This window comes from Anabas testudineus, chromosome 3, assembly GCF_900324465.2.
Source record: "Anabas testudineus chromosome 3, fAnaTes1.2, whole genome shotgun sequence".
Classification (NCBI taxonomy): Eukaryota; Metazoa; Chordata; class Actinopteri; order Anabantiformes; family Anabantidae; genus Anabas; species Anabas testudineus.
This window is the reverse complement of record NC_046612.1, coordinates 10,706,915-10,732,709: the sequence shown is the minus strand read 5'-3', so window position 1 is coordinate 10,732,709 and position 25,795 is coordinate 10,706,915. Positions and strand designations below refer to the sequence as shown.

Here is a 25,795-nt window from a genome sequence, read left to right as displayed (position 1 = left end):
AATTTAGTGGTTTTTAATTAATTTGTCATAAAATGTGATCTGATCTTCATCAAAGTCATGACTTTTAACAAATATATTGTGTCTAAAATAACAACATAAAAAGAATTCAGATCTTTCATATCTTTATCAAAAACAACAGTTTGTGCAGGTCTGTTTTTAGTGGATCAGACCTGCACATCCTCCAGGAGGAATTTTAGCCCATTCGTTTAGCACAACTGCTTTAGCTCTGTCATATTCTTTGGACGTCTCATGAATGTGGCTCCCTTGAAGTTCTCTATATATAGATTCTATGTATAGATTATCTATACTGAACCTTCATGAGAGCAAAGAAGCAACCAATAGCCTGTGCTGATAATCCAAGAAATTCTGTGGGAGGGCAGACGTAAAAAAAACAAGCCGGCCAATTTAATGCCACTGTGCATTGTTATGCTCAGAATACTAATCAGGAAGGTGTCTGCTAAAAAGCTGCATTTGGCATTGTACCATTTTATTTCGTACTGGCACTGCCGACCTGTGATCCTATACTGATGCAAGAAAAAATGATGTTGGTGAAATTAAGTTAAAACAGCACTAAATGAGTGCAATGATTGATTTCTGAAACAGTACAGACAGTGACAGGCAAAATGCAAAAGGAGGAATAAGGGGCATGAAGTCCATAATGTCAATAATATAGCGGTGAACTCAATGTACACATGAAGCTTTAATCACACTATGTTACATGTATGAATGTAACGTGCCTTAAAACTGACTTTTTTGAATCATACATCAAACATCCATTCATCCATTATCCTATCTGCTTGTCCTCTTAAGGGTCGCATGGGTGCTGCAGCCTATCCCAGCTGTCACTGGGTGAGATGCTGCACCCTGGACAGCTCATCAGACCATCACAGGGCTGACATATAGAGACAGACAAACATACACGCTCACATTCACACCTTCTGGGCAATTGAGGCTAAACGTTATAAGTCTCAACATTCAAGCCTCTGCTAGAGCACGATCTTTCCATTTTTTAAAAAAATCTTACATAAGAATAAAAGTACAGAGTGAGTCTATCGTTGTGGTTGCCCCCTCTCCTGTTGTAGGAACACATTTTTCTTATGTGCAGCAAACACCTTCCACAAATTTGCACTGATTTCCCTGTGCCTCTTCACAGCATACTGCAGTGAACTTTGTGGGAGGAATCTTCAGCAAGGAACGCTCGGCTGAGCAATAACTTTAGTGTATTTTTAAAGGAGTGCAGTTCACTGTTCATAAATGCAGAGACCATCGAGCTCACTCCGCTCTGCATTGCTGTCTTGAGAGACGTTAGGACAGCAACTGACCTTCATCAGCTCCAACAAGCAGAAAACCAACATCCTGCTTTACAAAGTGAAATTAAGTGTGGAGGAGTGGATGCACAAGAAAACTTTCAAGATCAAATCTGTTTTCTGAGAATTCACGACCAGGCCGGTGATGCTCAATGCAACACTACAAAACAAAATTCTAATTATAATTCCAGGATATCATACCCACTTGATCAAAGACAAACTTATCATGCATCTTGTTCAACTGAGAATTGTACCTTATCAAGCTCAGACAAGCAAACAGGCAACGGGGAAGAGAAATTATTAGTTATTTTGATTAATAGCTTAAGCATAATTAAAAGCATAATGAGGCATTAATATGCAATTTACAAACAGGTAGCATGGCAGCTGAAAATAAATCGCCTGTTCTTTCTTACTAAGGAAACCAGTTAATTGCTAATTCTGCTTTTGATTGGCTATTATTCCATCACTGGCATTATATCACAATCAATTATTTCGAATCACCTTGCAGCATCTGTGTTAATTGGCAATGAGCCTGTCCATCCAAACAAAAGTTTAGACAAGCACAGATTTACAACAAGTGTTCCTCTCAATAACTGTTCCATCTCATTTGAATTTATAGTGAGCTTTGGAGTGTATGAAGAAGGTTTTTTATGCATTCATTAACGTTTGTTTAGTGATTTAAAAAGTTTAAACAAATGTTGTGCTATTGCTCTTAGCATCATCCTGAAGCTTCCTGGAAGAGTTTCCTCTGTGTGCAGCTATAATAAACAATATGTTAAATGCCACACACGTGCATCCACCCACTGCATTTACAACTGTGGAAGATAAATAAGAGTTCAACACATGCAAGATGCTGTGAATGACCTCATGTAAACCTTGTCAGTCGGTTACGCACATTATGAGCCACGGTAAACTGACAGCGCCAATCTAAACTGTACCATAGCTCAAAATTAAAGTCTAATTCTCTTGCTCAATGGAAGCACTAAGAGAGCTCTCCCACGTGTACGTACGTGGGAGAGGAAAACAAGCAGGAGCAAGGAGAGAGCTGGGAGAAGGTCATATGCAAGGCTGCGTGTGGTACATAGGTGAAAAAACGGGTGTGCAAATGTCACATGTGTGAATTTGTTTGCCCTCTCATTTGCATGCATGTCTCTCTGTGTGTGAATACAGTATGTCTACTGGGGAAAGGCAGTTTGACAAGTTAATCCACTCTAAGCATCCTAATGGGAGCATCCCCACAGGCTGCTTCTCCTCCTCTACAGAGATTATTTTGCATTCCAACTTCCTTCCATCAGTCTAGCTGTCTTTGACAGAGGGATCGGTGTGAAGTGACATATATACACCTGACATCTTGTTTCCATGGTATGAAGACAGCTTTTCAGCATAACATTTTATTTCTAAAAATAATACTTTAGTACAATCTTCCACTGTATAATAGGGAAGAGTTGAGAAGTTATTATTGTTCTCGATTGAAGAGAAGCATCATTCAAGAACATTATAGCAGTGATTTAATAATTGGAGCCCTGCTTTACTCCAAACACTCTGTGTGTTTACTGCCTGTACACCTGAATGAAGCATCAACCCAGATATACTAAATCCTTACAAAGAGTCACTAAATGCAGAAAGGCTGGTAAATTAAATCAAAATATTTCGACTGCAATTTATATGCTGTCTTGCATTAACTATGGCAAATGCTGCCATTCAATAAGAGCATCTGCACATTCTCAATACGTCGCTTCCACTGTTGGTTCCATGCTGTCACTTGACACCACTAATGGTCCAGTCAACAGTTTTACTGTATATCCAGAATCTTATTGCTCTTCATACACAACACATTGCTAGATTCTACCTTCCACATTAGGACTGTACACCAAATCTGACTCTGGCTTATAGGCATGTTGACTGATCGCATGTTTGATTCGGACCAAAATATCTCAGGATGAATTGCCATCTAATTTGGTCCGGACATTCATGGTGTCCATGGTTCCCACCAAAGTTATCTGAGTTTTCGGTGAAGGTCATCTGCAGGTCGTGTATGTATTGACATTCCATTTTGTACAAGTATCCATGTTCCCCTATGGGTGAGTGAATTGTGATTATGATTATGAACAGTCCAACTGTGTACTTGTTGTACTGTAACAGTCACTGTGAGCTGACATAAGCATTTCACTCAGGAACCACTGCGCTTGAGCACAGCCTCGCTGAACATTTAACGACACAGACTTTTAATCTTGCTTCAGTCTGTGTCGTTTTGATCAAGATACAACAGACTTCTGTCCACTGTACAAGTAGTTGAATACAGCATTAGTGAGATTATCTGCAAGTGTAGAATGCAACTTCAAACAGCATAGTGTCTATTTTTCATCTCTTAAAACTGAAAAAGGTGGCATGATATGATATGTATAGACATGTTTGGAATTTATTATTCCTATTCATTAAGTAGAAAGTACCTGATTAGCTGGAATACAAATGGCCAACTGTGACAATCTTAATGTAGAATCATGACAGTATATTATTATACATAATGAGCATTTAGCACACATATTCACTATTCACCATTTTTACATGTGAGCCACTGATTACTGATGAGCGTCAGTCTTGTTCTCATCAGAATTTCATCTCAGTACTTGCTGTGCATGCTAAAAGGGAGGAAAATGTGCACATACATGGCAGCATACTTTATTAATCCACTCCCTTTCCTTCCTTCATCTCAACCTTCTTCATTAATTATTCCATCAGTATTCTTCCCCCCTCAACACTGTAAGTTTCAGGTTTCAGTAGTTGAACGTTTGGTCTCATACTTCTCCTAATTCAAGCTGAAGACAATGCTGGCTGCTCGCTGCAGTTGACCTTGGGTCAGTTGGGCTCTGCTAATTAGAACTAGGTTCAGGTCACAGTGGCCCTGTGAGTCATCCAAGGCCTAGAAGTGTGCTTCACCTATTGGCATATTAAGCTAGATGGAAAGACAGAAAGTGTAAGAGGAGACACAGGATGTTCTGTAAGGAGAAAGGCAAATCAGCTGCTTGCTACTGTAACATAAATATCTTAATCTACCCTCAGACAGGGTATAAATCAGGTATTATTCAACCAAGCATATCTAATGCGTGTATAACGAGTTAAATAGACAAACAACTGCAGTCACTAGAGTCGAGCTACTATGTGCTAAAATTACTGAAACCTAGAGATACAGTTTCATTTATCCAATACAGTGGATGATCATCAGAGGACGTGAGCGGAGTGGAGCCATGAGGATTTGAGCTCTTCCCTCGCAAAACCTGTTCGCCGCTCCAGGCTGCTTTGCTCCAACTCAAATTGGATCCCACTCCATTGAAATTGCACCCATAAACTAAAAAAGCCTCTCTGCGCTCCATCCAAAATCTGCTCATGAGCTCTGATCATCATGTTACTAAATATTAATGTGAACATTTGACCCAAACTGGTCCCCCTCATATCTAGCACATTCAGCAGAGCGCTACAGGATATCTGGACTTATACCAGGTTTGGTATTTTTATACCTTGTGATCAGTAAGGAAGGAAAGGAAAGATATTTTTAAAATATTTTTTGCAATTTGAAATTGCGTGTCATTTAATTATTAATCCATCAAATATTTGGTAAAGTAATTATAATGTAATAAATCATATCATCCTATGTCAGCCCTGTAATTCTGTAGGAGGTATGTAGTTTAGAGTCTGAAATTTGAAAGCACTGCAACTCACCTGCTTGATGTGTATTGACAGTAACATTCGCCAGAGAGCGTGCAGACAGAGCTTGTCCAGAGACACCGTTCACGGCTTCTACGTGGAAGGTGTAGTTGGTGTGCATTGCAAAATCTAGTATTGCCACAGAAGTCCCGGTCAGGCCGAGGGGCCGCGGAATGAACCGCAGTTCTGTCTCGCATGGCTCGCACTGAGTCACGCCACTGTCGCCCTCGCTGCCGTCACAGCGCTGGCACAAGATGTTGTAAGTGATGTCCTTCCTGCCTCCTGTGTCACCAGGAGGCATCCACTGCAAGAAGAGAGCCGTGTCATTGATCACTGAGGCCAGGTTCCTGGGAGCTGACGGGGGCCCTGAAGAAAAACAAAAAAGATTTAGAGTGAGAAGAGATAACTAATTTAACCAGCAAAGCTAATTTTCAAATATGCTGGGGTCTTATTTTTTGTCTGACTGAATAAAAGGATGGGCAAGACAAATGGTTTATGATTGCTTGTGCCATCTCAGACACTGTAGACCTATTGGGAGTTATATTAACAGTGTCAAGAGTTTAACAGAATGATGAAATGAGCAGCAATAACATCCATTTATTTAGTATTCTACATTCTATTAAAATGCCCAACTGGCTAGGAAGGGGAGTAGAAAAGCGAGTACCTCAGATCACACCACTCATCTGACCTTAAAGGCGAGGCCACAGTGGGCACATGATCTCCCTTTACAACCAGTGAGCATAATTTCCCATGTGTGTTTAGTGTGTAGGTACAGAAGATGTGTGTGTGGGGTGGGGGTTTGGTGTCAACTGTCACAGTTCAGACTTTTCCAATTTTCATAACTGTACAACTCTGATTTGGAAACTGAACTCAGCTCACAACTTCAATTCCAGATTACGACTGGATTCATTTTCAGTTTCGTGTTTTTGGCACAAGTGAGCTACTGGATGCAGGCGGACACACATCATTCATGGATGGGGGAAAGGTGGTATCATAGACTAAAACAGGTGAAATTGTTAATGATAAAAGAACTGTTTTTTAAACTGTACTACTGACTTGTACAAGCCATGGTGGAGGGGTCTCTGATGGCCCTGAAGAAGCCTTTATCGCAGTGACAGATCGTGGCGGCCTGGTCGTGGCTTGAGCTATGCGCAGGACACTTGGAGCATTTAGTGTTGCCAGCATATGCCTTGAAGAAGCCAGGTTTGCATGCTGGAGAGTAAGGAGAGAGGCAAAATAAAGGGACAGATACACAAGGTTAATGTTGCTCATGCAATTGCATTCCCATCAGCACACATACATTTAAGTCAAACCTCCAGCTGCTTCTCTCCTCACCTGTGGTCTGACCTTATTTCCAGAGATACCATGGATCACTGTCACCTCCTTATTATCTCACTAAGCAACATGCTTATGGCTCTGCTTATTGTCCAGTCTAACAAATGGCACACACCTGAAATCCCCATTTTCTCAATAAATAAACACAACTGATCACAACTTCTAAACATACTAAAGTTTACAGGTATGTGCCAGTCGACTTTATTTAACAGCAAACTTTTCCTTCCTGTGGTCTGACAGGGCTCGTCTTATCAAATACTCTAAAGACACTAAACTAAAATGCTATGGATGCCGCAGTATGGACTCTGGAGCCCATTTGTTTTAATCAGCAGGTTTAATCCTCACTTTTAGATTCCCTTGAATACAGAGGAAAACTCACATTGTTTGTCAGGCAGGTAAAAGGAGCTATTAACATACAAATGATGCATTATGAAAATGCAATAATAGCCTGCTTTCAGTCTAAAATCTCTATCCACTTACATGGTTCATTCTGCTGACCCTGGTATTCTCCGGTTTTCCATTCTTGCCCAGCTTCACTTTCCTACCTCATTACTTCCTCCTGGTCTCTCCCATTTTACCTTTCTATTTCTCTTTTTCCATCTATTCAACCAACTCTCCTTCCTTATCTCTCCAATTTTTCTCTAACTGTTTTGCTCTGCCACAATTCTCACCCTTTCTTGACTTTTTCATCTTTCTTCCGATATTTTTCCTTTTCCCATCTCTCCTCCTACTTTCCTCTCCTTCACTCTTTGCCTTAAGGCTTATCAGAAGATGGCAAACCATTGCTTATTGCCTCCTTCTCCCCAGACTTATCTCAGCAAAGAAAAATAAAGGACAGATAGTGCAGTTATTTAATATTCTGGGAATCTGGGGGTGGGGTGGGGGTGGGGGATAACTGTATTGCAGAATGATTTGTAAGTGAATATATGTGTATGGGTTACATAACAGTATCAAAATTAGCAAATAAATATGTCAGCTATAAGAGAAATAGGTAATACAGTAGGAAATTCAATCAAGGATTCATGGCATTCATATAATTTCAGTATTTTAATTATTTATGTAGTAGTGAACGTCATTCATTCAGTTTTTTTTTACATCATCAGTAACAGACCACATTCAATAAGTCTTCTATTGTCTGATGTATTGCCTTCATTGTAAAACTACTATAATCCTTCTGTTGTTATAACCCCCTCCTTTTTTCTATTATACACTGATTTTCTATTGTGTAAAATTAACGCCTTGCTGCTAACCAGTGTCTACTATTGTACCCATGACTCCTTGTAGAGTATTCTTATTACTGAATGAATTATTCTAGTGAAATAAAGTAAATTGAATTAAATTACTCCTGGCACTCACATTCACAGAAGGATGGAGATTCTGATTGAATAAGTTCAGATGTTTTAGAGACACCAAATGCCTTTAAATTGTAATGTGGACCAACTGATGGAGTATCTCTAACAGCTCCAGCAGGTCAGCTTGTGAGATCCCTTGGTGCGCACTATTTGAATAAGAATCAGAACAACTGAGTTTGTCAAAGGCTAGAAACTTGATCTAGATAAACTCAGACTTTCAAATTTAGATTTTTTATCAATGAGAAATCCAATATGTCAGGAACCATATTACTATTATATTGTATAGAATAATGAAATGGAAAAATTATCTATTATCTTTCACACAATATCTGTCAGTATCCCAGTAACAGTAATCTTTACCACTGTTAGTAGTTCACTTCGTTTTCTATCCTTTATTGGCTGTTTTTCATTATTCACTAACCTCTGTGTCTGCTCTGCAATAACTCCTGGTTTCCACCAGTCCAGTCACCTCTCCTGCTCACCTGCATCTCATCCAGTAATCACCTGCTCTGCATAAACAGTGACCTCCGTAACAATTGGGGCAAAGAGCCATCATTCATCCATGTGCTTCTGTGCACCACAAATGGAAATTTGTAAGAAAGAAAAACTAAAGCGGTTTTGTTTTCTAAATACATTTTGTTCTCCTAATTCAAGAACTGTATAAGAGGTCTCAGCACCTTCCAGCATTTTTCTTCTTGTCTTTCAATTACTGTTGGAAACATGTTAAAACATGATGGCCACGTTCAAAGAAAGGGTTGAGAAACTAGGTAAAATGGTTTGTGACACCAGGCAAACGTACCCACATCGACTGTCTTGACTAATTAATAGGAATGAAAGCACTGGCAAGCTTAAGAGAAAACTTAGAGGCACTCCGAAACTTGGTAGTCGGCACCAAAACGATTAAAACCTACCATTCCCGATACCGGTTTTGATATCACAACAAAACTGTAACAGATGAAATGACTGTATATACATAAACTCATTTAATTAGTTCCAGCAATAAACGTGGGATGGAGCCATCAAGTACCCCAAAAGATATTACTGCAAACAATATGGGGAAAAAAACGATCAACAATTTTTTGCTGGCATATATTTCTACTGTAGAGCCCAGCTGCATGAAATATGAAAGAAAGCCCAGGTGTAAGTTTCAGTCTGTGAAAAGACAATTAGGAGATCCCAATTATCAAAGACAATCACTGAGGCTGCTGCACACACAGCTGTCTACAGCTACAACGGATGCAGCTGTTGCAGTTCGCAAACAATAGCGGTAACATTTAAAGACATGAATATTTAAACGACATGTTATAAATATAAAATGAACGACTGAAGGTCTCACCTTGATTTTTGGTAAAGATCTAGATGTCTGTTGTTTAGCTCAGTTTGAGGCGTAACCGTAAAGTTAGATCTTTTATAACTGCTGAGTTTAGTTCATACAGAAAATTGTGCTAATTATTATCAAATAACTTGGCAAATAATAATTTCCTGTCAAATGACTAATTGATTAACTGATTATCAATGCATTCAAATTTGAATATAATATAACTTCCGTTCTTCTTCTGTTAATTTACAAAGTTCAATTTCCTTGAGGTGCAATGACTCCTGAGAAGTCACATGCAAGGTAGATTGAAAATGAAATATATGAGAAGGAAAGCGATTTAAGGAAAGTAAAAAAAAAATAATCACAATTTGTATAAGCAGGTGGACTCTGTCCCCTGAGTACAAAGATATGTAGACATATAGACTAAAGATTGACATGCAGACAGAAATCCTCATGAGAACAGAATGAAACGAGTAATGTGTCATCCAGCCTCCAATTTTTGAGGCACCTCATTCACTTGGATATTACTTTCCTCCTGTGCTGATCTCTTGCCAGAGGCAACAAACACACAGATTCATTTGAATTTCCAGCTGCTCCCTGCTCTCTGCTATAAGCTGGCAAGATCACCGCTAAAAGCAATTACAATACTCATACTATTATTTCTAGCAAAGAGTTTAAAAACATCCCACACAGAAACACCAACACACACAGACATAATGAGATCAAATTTGCTCACTATCAATCGTCTGGCTTTTTGTCATATATAATGAATTCTTATTCATGAAACAAACATTATTGGCAGAGAATACGTTTTCCCACTCAGAGCAAATAGAGTTATCCTCACAAAACAAGCAATAATAATTCAGACACAGCATATTTCAACATTTCATTGTCGTGGGGTTGAAACTAATAATTATTTTTCTCATGATCAGTTGCTTTTCTTTTATTAATCAATTAATCATGTAGCCAATCAAATGTAAGAAAAACCCACATCCTAACGATCCATGGCCGTCTTTTATTTGTACAGTCCAGTGCAACATTGCTTTAGACAAGGCTGTTTGCTGAATGAGATAGAGTTACGCATGTTTGCTGACCATTCCTTAAGGCAGAGGTTCCCAGGCCTGAGGGGTATTGCAAAAATGTTCAATTAAGAAATCCTGTATAACTGGAAAATAATGGCTTAATCCCTTATGTGAGTTGTGTACAATACCCCCCGGGTTCTCAAGGCCCACTGTCTTGCTTGTTTTCCAAAGATGCCTCCCACTGCTGATTACCTGGATCAAGTGTTCAGTTAATTACAAGCTGGGAGATACTGTCTCAGATGAAGATGATACTGGGAAAGACAACGTGAATAGGTGTTGGCAAATGGGACTTGAAGACCAGGTTTGGGGGTGGCAGTAGCTCTGTTGGTAGAGCAGGTGCCTTTAAAGGTGGACAAATTGGAGAACAAATGCACATGATTGCCATCCAATGAAGAGTGACTATGGCAGTCGAATTTATGAACACTGCAACCTAAAGCTAATACACAGTAGCCAATAGTTCATTATTTATTTATTTATTAGGGTTAGAGGCACTGATCCAAGCATAGTTCTGTACCAGTTCAAAAAGCCATGAAAAATCTGATTCAGTCTTTACTGAGCTCTAATGTGTTCAGTTTATGGTTATGAATTAATGTTTGTAGAGCACGGCTCTCCTTCACAGGCGAGTTCTACGGTGCAGCATTAACCTGCATGTGAGATTAAAAATAATTAGGACATGTTGGTGAAACTGACTTTGAAACGACATGCATGGATCCAGTGCTATTCATCATTAGCAAATTGTGGTGTACGAATCATTCAGCTAGTGGAAATTCTGCTCGATCCTGAGCTCTGCAGTTACCTGTTGGAGGAACAAGATAAAAATTATTAGCAGCAGGTGGTTTTCAGCTATAATGTTCGTTTGAAGGTATTCAACCGTGTCCCTCGCCTTATTCTGTGAGGGTGCGTTGGGAGTACAGGATCTGAGGTCCTCTGTTAGGGACTGTCCGGCCCCTGTACGACCGCAGCAGACCTGTTCCCAGTGCATGCTGGACCCTGGCAGGACTGCCCTTTGTCACCGTTACTATATATATACCTACTTATAGGAGCAGTCAGGGGCCAGAGGGAGTTTGGTTTGAGGAACAAAAGATTTCATCCCTGCTTTTTGCAGATGATGTTGTCCTGTTGGCTGAAGCGGCGTGGAACATACAGAGGTGAAAGGCAACAAATGTGACTGACTGTGACTGTATGACTGTAACAGTATGCCCTCTGCATTTCTTGCAACATCCAGGCCTGTACTGCTGTCATGTCATTGTTGGAAGTTGCATTCCTCAAACTATTCTTTCAGTCATCTCAACACTTTAGTGTAAATTCATTACCTTAATATTGATAGCTCTTCATAAATAAGGACTCAAATTAAAGTGTGTTGCAGTTGTTATTTAAATTTAGTCATATTTACATACAGTATTTAATGAAATTGTAAGTAAATAGTTTGGTCTATCATATGGTATCAGCAGATACCAAAGGACAAAATAACCAGATCAGGGAATCCCTTACACTTTGGATAGGTTTGTAGGATCACTAGCATTTATTTGGAGTTGTGTCTGTATCTGAAATCTGTTCAGTATAGAAGAAGAAAGGTTTAATGCAGACACTAGTCACTAACTTTGTCTGTGTACTCTGCATGTAGTGGGTGTTTGGAGCGACTAAATCAGACAGTAAAGTTGGGGCCTTAAAAAGCCAATGAGCTGAAAGGTGCTGTAAAGCTCAGTAAAGACAGTTTATTCAAAGGAAGCACATGACCTGCACATTTGGAGGAATGTAATGACATGCCAACTAACAGAGTTGGAAGTTTTCTCTTGGCTTTACGTTGTCAGAAACAGATGGAGCCAAAGACTATGTTTACTCTGGACTCTCAGCTTTGATATGCAGATGGGAAGTTCACAGAGAATGAGTGATGCTCTAGTCTGGCTGAGCTGCGTTCGAGGCCGGAGTAAACACTGTCCTTAATGGACAGAAGAGAGGCACAGGGACTCAGACACAACCTGCGAGAATTATTTTATTTCCTATTCCACTTTACATGAAATTAAGGTAACAGGTTTGCAGCCTGACCTCCCGATCAATCCTGTGTCAGTGGAGGTCATCTGTGAGAAAGCAAAGTATTTCTGTTTCAATCAATTTCAGGAGAACTCTGACTTGGCTTAACCCAAACGATCATTTTATTGACTGGAACATGGGGAAAATGAGAAAAGACCTTAGTGGGTGTGTATTGTATGAGAAACTGGGATATGTTATAAACAACTTCATGAAATCTACAGGAGACGCTAGGGTTTGTTGAAACAAAACTATTTCATTACGGTAGATTTTTGGGCTGTTGAATGTAATCATTTACCAGTGGTGGGTTTTGTCTGCATATCTATTCTGATTCAATAGAAATTTGAAAAGACATCTCTATTAGCTTCCCCCACAGTTCACTGCCTACTTTTGAATATGATGCTGTGACGAAAGGATGTGGAACAAATAGCATTAGCTCTATGATGTTGCCTTATCTAGGTCATGATATAACCAGCCTATCTCTGAGTAATCCTCTTGTGGCTGACACTGAATGAAAGGAATAGAATAATAAAGCACTCGATTGAGATGTCAAAACAGTCTGGCAGAATGCTATTGGGGTGGAAAGCAGGGTTTGATAAGCGCTGATGCCTTTGTTTAGGCAGCTGGGAGGGAAAGATGGACGTGTTAGCGCAGAGCTCTCTGCTTATATTTGGGAACACTGGGGTTTTCCCTAACCTCTCTCTCTCTCCCTCTCTCTCTCTGTCTCTCTGTCTGTCTGTCTCTCTTTCGGGTTCTCATTCTCGCTCTCTCTCCCTCTTTTGCTCTTTCCCCATGCTGCCTCTCAGACAGCTTTGATCACAGTACCCTTTGAAGCAGTGTTCCAAATGAAAACGAGGAGAAAGCAGAAGTCATCGCAAGTTCATGCCTAAACTTACTGCAACTACTTGCAAAGTCCACATCTTCATCACAGTATAAGCTCAGCAAATCCTATGGAAATGACTGATAAGAAAAAACGATGTAATTAGCAATAGCTCATTGAAGCCGTGAATCACTAATTTCAATGTTAGTTGTTATTATTGATCACCTTATCTTGTGTAATGTTAATGAGTTCAAAGAGAAATCCACAGCAGAACATTTGTGATAGTTATGACCTGACATTTCTGAACACAGCATAACAACTGCACGGACAAACAATACAGCCTAGCAGCACCACTGGTTTCCTTTATCAAGGACGCTACAAGTATGTCTGAGAATTTTAAAGGAACAGGCATTTAGGGAAATAAAAGATAAAAGATAAGATCACAAATAGTTACATATCTGTACATCAAGTGCAGAGATAACAAGGAAATATTGCAGTGAGAAGCTGCGAATCCCTTTCAAGAGTAAAAAGGAAGCCCATCGAATGCCTTACATCACTTTTATTTCAGAGAGACCCCAATTATTCAATTAATCAATTAGCCGAGTCTGCGTCATAGGCCATTCACAGGCCATGCCATTTGTTCTAATGCCAACTATAAATTATTCAGCTCTGAATAATCTAGTTTGACAATATTTAATTTAAAGTTTTCACTCATTATCTGGTCCCAGCCTTGAAATTGTGAGCATTTGCTGTTTTTCTTTGGTGTTGAACTGTTGCTAGGATAAAACTATTTAAAGCCATTTCAGGTGATTACTTTGGGTTCTGGGAAATTGTGACAATGTTTTTACACTCCACAATGAGTTTTAATAAAATAAAATCACCAATCACACATATTTGGATAGCACATTGTATCATGACACTTGTCACTCGAATTCCCTTAATATCAATATTGTGGTTACTTTTTAAGTTTTAGATCCATTTGTGTGTGTTTGCTAGATGTTGTTCACGAAATCATACATACAGTATATATTTCCAACAAATTTTTACTAGTATTACGTATGTCTAGGCTAATGCATATGTAAATGTAACAGAATATGTGTGTATGACTGAATAAATTAGAGCCCAACCAATAAGGCCAGTGCTGATTTCAGTACTTGAGGGCTTAAAAACAAAAATGATAAATTAGAAGCAGCCCAGCCGTCTATTTTTGGCTTTCCATTAATTTAACTTCTTTGTTTCTTATAGATACTGATTTATGAGCCTAAAGATGTAGCAGTCAGGCTCTAAAAAAGGTGCCAAGTGTGTTACTGCTAGACAATTTACTGATCCATTCATTGCTGTGGCTGCCAAGATCTCCTTGACACCGCAGATACAGTACAATGAAGAGAAGCAACTACTGACAGTCAAAGGGGATGAATAGGGAGTATAGATATACAACATGTAGGAGGGACACCATGAGAGAACTGCTCCTCAGCTGCCGCCTCGTCAATAATCTCTTCTGACAGGCTTCTTGTTATTTAACTACTGTACATCTTGGAGATGATTGAGAGTGAGAGAGAGAGAAAAAAATAAATAAAAAGCAGATAAAAGAGAGGAAGATAAGAAGAAAAATTACACCCCAGGAGCAAATAAAGGAGATATTAAAGCCTGTCCTACATATCAGTAATACTAATGACTGTTGGAGTTCTTGCTGTAATAACCAGAGTAACCACATCACCACAGGGGTACTACATGAATTTCAACCTGACCAGCTGAGACCTCTGTAAGTCTGCAAAGTAACATGGAGTGCACTTCAATTGTAATCATACAGTGTGGCTCAATTTAGCTCTTACCTAAATTACAAGAGTAAGTCAGAGCCTTGTAAATGAAAGAGGGGGTTGGGAGAGTTTTAGAAAAACACAAGGTGCGAGCTAAATTAGCTGTGAAACTAACAAATGAAGGCAATTAGCCAGCTAGGCCCCAGTCTGTCTGCTCAAGCTAATTGAGAAACAAGGCCAAAGACTATGTGGAACAACTCAACAGTTGCATTCACTTTTTTTAATCAGTTCTGCTGACAACGGGCAACATTTAGGTGCAGTAATGCTGATATGACTGTTTAGGGGGGAGCAACTCCAAATAAAGCTTAGTTGTTTTTAGATTTGAGAGCTTTCAGGTAGATGTTAGGTGGGTAACTGCTGATATTTGACATTTGTCAAGGTTACATCCGACACAAACGCCACATTCGTAGCGAAAGACAGGGAGAGTGACAATAATAAATAACAAGGAGAATAAAGGAAGGAGTAAATGTCCGCTTGAAGAATAACAAGAGGACAAGAGAGGAGAGAAGATGAGTAGGGGAGGCAAAAGAGATGAAGAGAAATGTGGTTGGAAAGGATCAGACAAGGATGCAGGACCTTAGAATGAGAAGATGAAATAGCAGAACAAAACTCGATAGCACTCAAATTCCTGCCTAAGAGATCTGTTGATGTGATGCAATCCTCTTCTCCTCTGTCCTCTCTTCTCTTCTCTTCTCTTCTCTTCTCTTCTCTTCTCTTCTCTTCTCTTCTCTTCTCTTCTCTTCTCTTCTCTCTATTTCTATTTATTTATTCCTTTTCGTCTCTAATCTGCAGCTTTACCTCACTGTTGGTGAAGTGTTGGATTATGTTTTTTTAATTCTCCACTGCTTTTAACACCATCCAGCCTGCACTGCTGGGAGAGAAATTAAAAAAACATGCAGGTTGACAGTCTCCTGATTTCGTGGATCATGGACTACCTCACCAGCCGTCCTCGGTACGTCCGCCTGCAGAACTCTGTGTCTGACACGGTGGTTTGTAGCACAGGTGCTCCACTGGGGACACTTCTGTGTCCCTTCCTCTTCACCCTGTATACCTCAGATGGATGGGAGGAGGATGTATTCAGAGTGAAGATGTCACAGGGAGTCGTGGACAGTTTTGTGGATGATGTGGGCTCAACCTTCTCAAACCCAAATGTGTAAAACAAAGCAGCTGGATGGCGTCTCATCACCCCTCTCTCTATACAGGGGGAGGAGGTGGAGGTCGTATGCTGTGGTCTGCTGGGGCAGCAACATGAAGGTGGCAGACACTAACAGGCTCTGTTCTGGGGCTGGAGCTGGACCCTCATCATGCTGCACCTGAGAGGAGGATGCTGTCCAAACCCCTCTTAATCCTGACAATCCCTCCCACCCACTACACAGTGTGCTGGCTGGACAGAGGAGCACGTTCAGCCAGAGACTGATCAACATCAAGTGCTCCACAGAACTGATTATCATCAGAATCATTATTGATGTCACATATTTGTGGTAATTCCACCCTGGACTATTACTATTTACCCATTTCATCTATCTTTACATACCATGTGTATATATTGAGCCTTTTTTGTTTGTATTTGTGTTGGTGTGGATCTTTTCTGGTTGTAATTAAATTTTTTTCTGTCTGAATTGAGAGCAACTGTAGCAAGGCAAAAGAATAAATGAAGTTTTTTGAATATTGAATCTTGAACTATAAAATTTGTACAAACATATTGAAAATGTTTTAACCACTCACCCAGGCAGTAGCCGTCCTTCTCTTCATGACCAATACTACAGACACAGCGGCCCAACGGCACAAGCCAGTCTCCATCAGCACCACAGTACAATTTGGGTGTATCCCTCTCTTCTGCGTTCTCCACACACGCACCCCTCACTTCCACCAAAGAAGATGAGTCCATATGTGGCACTGTGTCCGGAAATTCAGCCAGGTTTCTCAAAGTTGATGGGCAGCGTTTGTAGAACACCTTTCACGAAAGAGAAAAACAGGAAGGTGCAGTGTTGTTTCTTTTGTGGAAGACATAAAATAGAGAAGTTGATGGTCACAGTTCATGCAAACATAAGTAACATCACCGTGTTCACTCACCTTCACAGACACAAGAGCAATACAAGCTCCCACATCCTGGAAGGCCAAGTAGAAGCCTTTCTGTGTCACCGGCCCCACCTCCCTGACTTCAGTGTTGAGGCGAAGAACTCGATCTCCAAGATCTGTCTGTGTAAAACTCTCATCTGCTGCTATGGTGTCCACCTTAAAGCCAGTGACAAACACTTTATTCGCACAATTGTTTGCCACGGAACAATAGAGAACTTGTTTTAATGACAAAGCTCTTATTATCCACCTTGGCATAATCAGCAGGACGAAACCGTGTCCCTGCAGCGAGCGGTTCATCTGTCTGCAGGTAAAACAGGTTGAAGGTTTCCTTGCAGGTGCCAGACACCCAAGGAATGGAGTTGCAGTCTCTCAAAGTGAAACGCAGTTCCACATATACCTAAAAGCACAAGTAAATGAATGGTGAAAAACCTATTAAAACAGCCTATTAAACACTTTGCTGTGACATATTGCCTGACAATAAAAGTAATATCAGGCTTTAATGTAACATATACCAAAATCTATACCAAAATAAGCAAAGAAAGAAAAGCATATAAGAGTATATAATAAAAAGGATAAAAGGCCCTCAATGAAAACTGTTTGATAAAACATATATCTATACTATATTTAAAATCTGATGGGTCTGGTGGCATTAGCCCAGTCAGGGTTTCCAGCAGTGTGCGACACAGCTCTTTTCAGATATAATGAGCAGCACTCCAGACGCCAAAGAAGAAATCCTGAACCATCTTTGATGTATCATGGGTGGCTCTGTTTTGACTCTAATGGCGGTCAGCCTCTCAGAGTGAAGTCATGTTTTTGTTACTTTACACTACATCTGTCTGCCATTTCTCTCCCACTATTTTTGGTAGAAGGTTGCTTTCCCTCCAGTCACTTTCACTTTGCTAACCTCGAGACAATGTCACAACCAAGCTCTTGTAAGGATCGCTAAGCAAATAGAGTGTTTGTCTGACAAAGTGTTGTCATGTGATGTGGGCCAGACCCTCTGTGCAGCCTGCCGCTGGATCCATCCAGACCGTAGCCAGTTGTTCTGGTTGGGCTCCATTACGTGGCAAACCTGGAAGGTGTGAATAGGTCTGTTCTGCTCATCCATCTCCGTGATAGCATCCCACTGTAAAAATATACAAGGTACAATTACAAGAAGTATTTGGTTAATAACTTAGTAACTTAACTTATCAGCATAAACATACAAACTATGTCATTTGCACATCATCCTATATTACAACATGCTATGTGATAATGTCAATGGTCTGTATGCAAACATTCAATTATAGGTTTGTATTACTAGTGCTGCAGATCATTAGTATACTAATATCCTACACACATGATGAATGATCGGGTGTCACAGCTGTTCTATGTATAGACTGATCAACATGTGCACCTTCTAATGCATGGATAAAGACTTAATTTCTATAGAAACATGACATTGAAGAAACACTGTTAGTTTTACCAGTGTTTTCAGGCTCTTGCATCAGACAGACTCTCTCATTTGTCTGCTCTGCTTTAACAGTGTGATGATCAGCTCTTCAAAGGCCCCAACGTTTATTGACAGAACTTATTTTTCACAACTTCTGTTGCATTCAATGGGCAGATGTGATTGTGGCAGAGACACAGCTGGATATTTTCAAATCACGACTATGACATATGTGCTAATGACATAGCAACAGTTTTAAATGACAGAATATAAAATATTATTGTAAGTATTTAGCAAATAATTTTATTTATTGATATAGATATATTGATTTTTCATCTTTGGTTAATGATAAACTAATTTAAATTTAAAACAAAGAAAATGCTGTTAAACTAATTTAAATTTAAAACAAAGAAAATGCTGTTGAGATCAATTAAGCCTGTGTAAAATAATCCACTTTTAGCACACACTCTCAGAGCTGCTGGGTCATCAAACAAGCAGAAGCAAGCAGCTTATGCAGTAAGTGAGCATCAGATGCATGTGTCACTACTTACTGGTTTTTGAACATACTGGGGTGCTTGCCCTGGACACTGATCATAACAGTACCATCCAGTGGCTTCCTTATGTGCCTACTTTGTGTGAAACCCCGTGGTCTAAAGCCTTGTTGTTGATTCTGTCCCAAAATTACTTAAATTTGAGGATTGCTGACATAGCTCCACCCCCCCTCTGTGAGCCTCCTGGCCTCAGCTCCATGTGCAATGCAGGAGCTAGAAGGAGATAGTTTCATAAGTTGGCACTGTGCTCTTTCGCAGCAGTAGCACAATGGTTTTAAGCTACTGGATGAAAGAAGCACAAGAAATGTAGTGTTTATGGCTGCGCTAAAGAACACAAATCACATCTGCTGAAAGACTCAGGTGAAGCAATGGTTGAACTTTATTTTTGATGGAAAGGTTTCCAACAATGTGGACAAATATGTGTGTGCAAAGCACTTTGTCACCAGCACCTTCTCTAACAGGGGAGGAGGGCTAGATAAAAACTGCATATTCAACTGCGTAATGACTGATAATAGTATTTATACAGCATAACCGATGCTGCTAACCACATAACAGCACACTCACTGGCAACGTATACCTGACCACACCTTGGTCACAGAAGCCAGCAGACCCCCTTCATTCAGCCCACATATGCACGTACAAAAGCTAAATAAAAGTAAATGTTTAAGTAGAGAAACTTTCTGGCTCAGCTGCTGCAGGAAGCTCATCTTGCTCTGACTCTGGGTGATACATTGTCAGTTGCGTCACTGTGTTTTAGCCAGTAGCCAAGTCTATCAAATATAAGCTGCAGATTCTGGTTATCATAAATGGGAATGTGACACTCCCCAAAACCATACATTTCTGCATCCCATGCTAGATACATGGTGGGAAGTGGCCTGTGAGGGATTATCCTTGTCGATTTTTTAACCCTATTATGTCACTCTTACGACTGCAGATAGCCCATTTTAACTGCTGACAAGGTGCATTTAATGGACCCTTTAAGAGAAGGGTGATTCCTGTCAGTTTCACCAGTTTCTATTGAACTTAAGCTTGAATGCTGCAAGGATTACAGGCATGTCCCGGTTGGGAGGCTGGGTCCGTTAAAGGGTGCAGACCACAGAGGTCCTAAATCACCTGAATTTGAACTGAGCTACAAACAGATTCACTGTAGATGCAGAAGACTGACATTTCTTCAATGATTACAGACTATAATTTCCAGGTTAAGGCTAGAGCATGGAGAAAGCCTAAATAGCTAAATGGAACACTGCTTATTGATTTCATCCTCTTTGTTGGTACCTACAATATGTAATAATGTGATATCTGCATCTGCAGAGCTGCTGCACAGTCCTTAACGATGAATATCTTGAATGTGTTGCACAAAGAGAGACTCAATAAAGGTAGATGACAGACAGAATGAGTTGAGACATAGAGGAAATTGAAACAACTGAGGTAGTGTTCTCAGATGTAAATGTATTAAATAACACTTTAACCTTGAGTGGAGTGTGCAAAAGCAATTAATCTTATATTAATTAAGCTATCTAAATTAGCTCTATGTGACACCCAAGGGCTAAATGATTAATCAATTGTAATCACTCTCTCTTTCATTTCGAACTCTAGCCACCCAATAATGCTGTGCCCGTCCCTTTGTAATAGTAACTGGACTCGTATGTAGTTTGTAATCCTGCATATATCATTGCTGTGGGGAAAAGTTCAAAGTAACTGAGCAGAATCTAAAAGTGAAGTAATAGGGGTATGTTGGTTAAGCAGTCGGTAAATGTCAAAGTGTCCTTGAACAAAATCCTGAACCTTTGGCACCTTAAATGTAGCTGCCTGTCCATTAAACATTTCCCTATGGGGATTAACAAAGTATATACTGTATTAAAAATCAAACACAGCCGTGTAGCAGTTAGTTTTAAAAGGCAAATCCTTGTTACCTACTGTTCTGTAACTACTACATGTGTACTTATTAACATACTAATAATATTAATATGTGTTCACTACAGTGACTAAAGCTGACTGCTGTTGCATAAACCTGCAAAGCCTCTGCAGTGTTTTCTCAGCTTGTCAACCTGTCATGTCAAGAGGTCATAGGTAGAAGTTGGAAGAGACCCTCCAACATATAGAATCAATATCCTGTCATTTCAGTGTCCTGCTTAGAGATCTTGAAACAGAAACTTGTATCTTTAAAGAAAGCCGGATTTCTAGTTTGCATAAGATATGCACTGGGTATTTGGAGTTCCATTATGCATACAAACAAGAGAAAATGGTGATTTGTCACTCTGTGTGCCTCAGTGTTCTAAAATGCACCCTTGGGATGTGGCATGGTTCAGAGCAGAGAAAACAAATGCAAACCCTGCATTTGAAAGATGAGCTGCAGCCCACGCTCTCTGAGGCAATCAGATATGCATCTACTAATCGCTCTGCCTATTAGCTCCAAGCGTAGCAGACTGTAGCAGACAGAAACCAGGTTTTGAGTACAAGGTGTAGGACAAATTAAGGCACTGAACTCACTAACATTGCAAAATAAGTGCCAGTTACAGTTTTCTGTAGCTTCCCCATAGAAAGGTTCACACATAGGTTTACTGCTAAAATACCTATAATTTGATTACAAGTCATTGTTTTGGGTCATTGTTTTTAGTTTGGCATCATGACCTTTGAGTTAATCACTCAATCCAAAAAGCAAATAAAATATGTCATATCAACATAATAACACCCACACTACAATTACACCTGCCCCCATTAAGTATTGAATTGACTTTTGCTTGTCCAGCTGTATGTTCTCCAGCTCTAAAAGGATTTTAACAAAGTTTGCAGCAGTAATTAATGACTACAATGTCTGCATACAGATGGTGATTTAAGGGAAAGGTGGGAGAATCATATAAGACTTCATCTTTATTGCTTAGAAGAAGGCCATTAGCTTCAAGAGTCTCAGTCTCTCTTCAGACTGGAAGTGAACAGACACATAGCAGCTGCTCAGTTTACATCAATTCCTTATGGTAGATACACTGCTCAAAAAAGTTTAAGGAACACTTTTTAAAAAGAGTAAAACATCAAGTCAGTTAAACTTCTGGGATATTGATCTGGTCAGTTAAGTAGCAAAGGGGTTTGTTAATCAGTTTCAGCTGATGTGAACTAGGGGGGCAACAATGAGACGACCACTAAAACAGGAATGGTTTTACAGGTGGAGGCCACTGATACTTTTTCCCTCCTCATCTTTTGAGACAAGATAAGTTTTGCATTTGGCTAGGGTCAGTGTCATGACTGGTAGCATGAGGTGATACCTGGACCCTACAGGCAGTAGAGTACAGACTGCTCAGGCAGTCCAAGTCCTCCAGGATTGCCACAAGGTTTGCTATGTCTCCCAGCACAGTCGCAAGAGGATGGAGGAGGTTCCAGGAGAGCGTTACTCTAGGAGAAGTGGACAGTGCCGTAGAAGGTCCTAACCCATCAGCAGGACCGGTATCTGCTCCACTGTGCAAGGAGGAACAGGATGAGCACAGCCAGAGCCCCACAAAATGACCTCCAGCATGTCACTGGTATGAATGACTCTAACCAGTCAGCATGACTGGTTTGGTGGTGGGTCAGTGATGGTCTGGGCAGGCATATCCATGGAGGGCCGCACAGACCTCTATAGGCCAGGCAACAGCACCCTAAATGCCATAAGGTATTGAGATGAAATCCTTGGACCTACTGTCAGACCCTACATTGATGCAGTGGGTCTTGGGTTGCTCCTGGTGACAAAAATGCCCAGCCTCGTGTGGTGAGAGTATGCTGGTAGTTCCTGGAGGATGAAGGAATTGATACCATTGACTGACCCCAACTCTTGCCTGATCTAAATCCGTTAAAACACCTCTGGGACATTATATTTTGGTCCATCTAATGCCGCAAGGTTTTACCTTAGACTGTCTGGGAGCTCAGTGATGCCTTGGACTAGATCTGGGAGGAGATACCCCGGGCATCATCCGTGGACCTAACCTGCTGCATAATTTTTTCACTTTGATTTTCATAATGTCTTTAAATTCAGCCCTCTGTAGTTTGATCATTTTAATTTCTATCGATGTGGCATCCTTTCATTCCTAACACAGCAACCAGTCTATATCAGTATAAATATCCAGCATGATTTCTTTTCCCCATTGAAATTTGATGTGTTTTGAAAGTGTTCCTTTAATTTTTATGAGCAGTGTATATTAATGTGTTGGAGCCACAGTTGGCACTAATGACCAAGTTCAGTCCTGGTGCATAACATCCTTAAAAGTGAAAAATGCACGTAGCCAAATTTACAGTACCCTTGTGATGTTCAGAGATATTTATATGGCTGATACTTTTACTAATGAGAACAACTCGATTAGCCTTTCATGCCTTTATCTTATCTACTGCTATAAATGGATGGTAAACACACAAAAAAATTCAAATGCAGTTGTCCGTGAGTGGAATTAGACCTGGGTTTGTTTTTATTATCGTTTGCCTTTTGAAAATCGGATTTGTAATGAATCGACACTGTAACTAGGAAAGTCAAGTTATTTATAAAGCACAAACAAAACAAACAAAAAATGTTGACCAATGTGCTACACAGAGAGGAAATGATGACATAATTATATTGATAATTACAGTCAAATTAAAACACAGCCATAATTAAATAGATATACATAAATTAATAGAAGTTTAGAAAGTCTGGATAAAATCAAAAACACAAGATCACTACTTAGAGAAGCTTCTAAATAAAAACAAATAAAATTCAAAGGCAGGCAGGCTTTGAAGACAGTGGTGTGGGACGAACTAACCGTGAGAAACTGTAAATGTTTTGCTAATCCTTTGTAGTTGATTTATTTGTGCAGGTGTTTTCACAAATTATGCAACCAGTTATCAAATATATAATAATGCATGTTTGACTTTAAGTATGATTTTTACCCGAGAAACAATACTGGGCAGAGCAGCTACAGCCTGCGCACATAAATCGTGTCACTGTCACGTCCGATCTGGACCGGCCAGAGTTTCAGGTAAAGAAACATTCTGGATCCTGGTTTGAATTTGTTTTCACACACTTTAGCCTCCGTGACATTCAGAGGCAGATGCAGCATCACTCATCGCTGTGCAGAGATATTGAAAACGTGTAGTGAGGTTCTAACTCTACTTTTCTCTTTTTTCTAACACAGCTCCTGGCAGCCTAAGGTCTGCTCTCAGCTCCTGTCGGGAATCTTTGACAGCCACTGAGTTTAGTCAGTGGAAAGTTGTTATGAAAGTTGTTTGGCGATGAAAACAGGTTTCAGATGTAACTTTTGCCTCACAGTTAAAGAGATCAGCTTCTGAATGTGATGACTGATGGCTGCACTGAGACCGTGCTCACTGACATGAGCAGAAGCCTCTCCTTTCACTAGTGGTAAAGTGACATGGCTTCAACCAAATGTCACCTTCATTAGTTGTCATAGTCATATTTAATGTATGTTCTATACAGCCAGCATTCAATGCAATTCTGTAGTTTAATTAGCACCATTATTATATAATTCAGTTTTTATTTTCTAATTTAAACAACACAATTCAGGTGCTGTGCGTATTATTGATGCCACAACAATTCCTCTTTGAGAATCATATAAGAATCATATATGGCTTCTGTATGTTACTTAGCCTAACTACACTGCCAGTGATGGCAATAGAAGAACTGGAGAAGGAAGACAGTTAATTTAGTTCACCTAGACCCTTAACTAGAGCCTTTACCAACCTATAAACTATAATATGTGATGTGTTTTTTTTTTTTTATAAATGAAATACTACACTTCTTCATCTGGGTTTTTGTGGTTTTAAGGTCATCATTGTCTAAAGTCAAAGCCCAAAGATGGGAACTCCAGACTTGACAGTGCCACTAACCTCATGGTAAATGGAGCCACATTAATTCCTTTTGGTATGATTCACTGCAGTCAGGAAAATTCCTTAAACACCTTTTCTTTTCAGTTCATTAACCTTTAGCCACCCACTGTCTGTCTATAGGACACTAGCACCAGCACATTCTCATAATATAATAAAGCTACATTATTAATACTACAGGAACAAGTAGTCAGTGTATTTTTGACCAATCTCCCCTCCTTTCTTTTGAAAAAGACATTTGTTTAATAAAAAATAAAACATCAGAGTTTAGAGTGTGTGAGAAATCAGCTTTGAGATGATTTTTCCCACACAAGTATTGATTAAAACCAAAACAAAACTAAAATTCACCTTCATAACACACTAACAAGAATCTCTGTGACAACGTATGTAAAACAATGTGGACTTTCCCTTAAAGGTGAAATTCCCATTATTGCTTCATGTCAGTAGGAGCTAAAAAAACCTGAGGCTGTTAACAAAACACACGTACACACACACACACACACATACACACACCTGCATTACAGAGACAGGTCCTGTTGTATTGACAACAGCAGAGTAACACAACCTGGCTAAGAGGTGTGAGGTTTTGATTAAAACAGGACAAATTTGTCATTGTCAGACTAAAGGGAAGAGAGAGAGAACGCTGTTATGAAAATATCACTAACTCTCTGTAGTTGTGATGAATTATTGATTTGATGTGAATCTGGGTGGTGTTGTGTTTTTGTTCAACCAATTAATGCTGTTGTTGCTCCCTATAGCAAAAACCTGTTAAGGGTGTGCACAAGAGCACAGAAGCTGTTTCAATATTAGTATTTGGCCCTGAAAATATCTCAGTATTTTGCTTCTATTTATTGGTTTTGCTCCAAAGGATTTATTACACTTTTAATAATAGCCTCAAAGCACAAATACCTTGTGTCCGGAATTAGACACAACATCATGGAAAACTGATTGTTGCTGCTGATGGTTGCTCAGTCCCAGCTGAAATATTTGTAAAATGAAATCTGCAGCGTTTTCTCTTCAGGCTTACCCCTGTAAGAATTACATGCTACAATTAAATTACTTTAATCTCCAGATATTTTAAAGGGTTGATCAAATCTTTATTGCACATAAACATTAATGAATATGTTCCTTAAAAAA

The 25,795-nt window shown here is 39.7% G+C and overlaps 1 protein-coding gene across 1 annotated transcript in view; it reads right to left on the bottom strand.

The window, feature by feature from the left end:
- Nucleotides 1–25,795, bottom strand: part of LOC113174924 (ephrin type-A receptor 6-like) — a 50,354-nt gene that overhangs the window by 13,982 nt on the left and 10,577 nt on the right. Inside the window, exons 3-8 of the mRNA XM_026379137.1 lie at nucleotides 17,838–17,966; nucleotides 17,088–17,237; nucleotides 16,835–16,996; nucleotides 16,487–16,715; nucleotides 6,066–6,221; nucleotides 5,025–5,375 (exon numbers count right to left, since the gene is read on the bottom strand). Coding sequence (XP_026234922.1) covers nucleotides 5,025–5,375; nucleotides 6,066–6,221; nucleotides 16,487–16,715; nucleotides 16,835–16,996; nucleotides 17,088–17,237; nucleotides 17,838–17,966 — 1,177 coding nt within the window. The remainder of the gene's footprint in view (nucleotides 1–5,024; nucleotides 5,376–6,065; nucleotides 6,222–16,486; nucleotides 16,716–16,834; nucleotides 16,997–17,087; nucleotides 17,238–17,837; nucleotides 17,967–25,795) is intronic.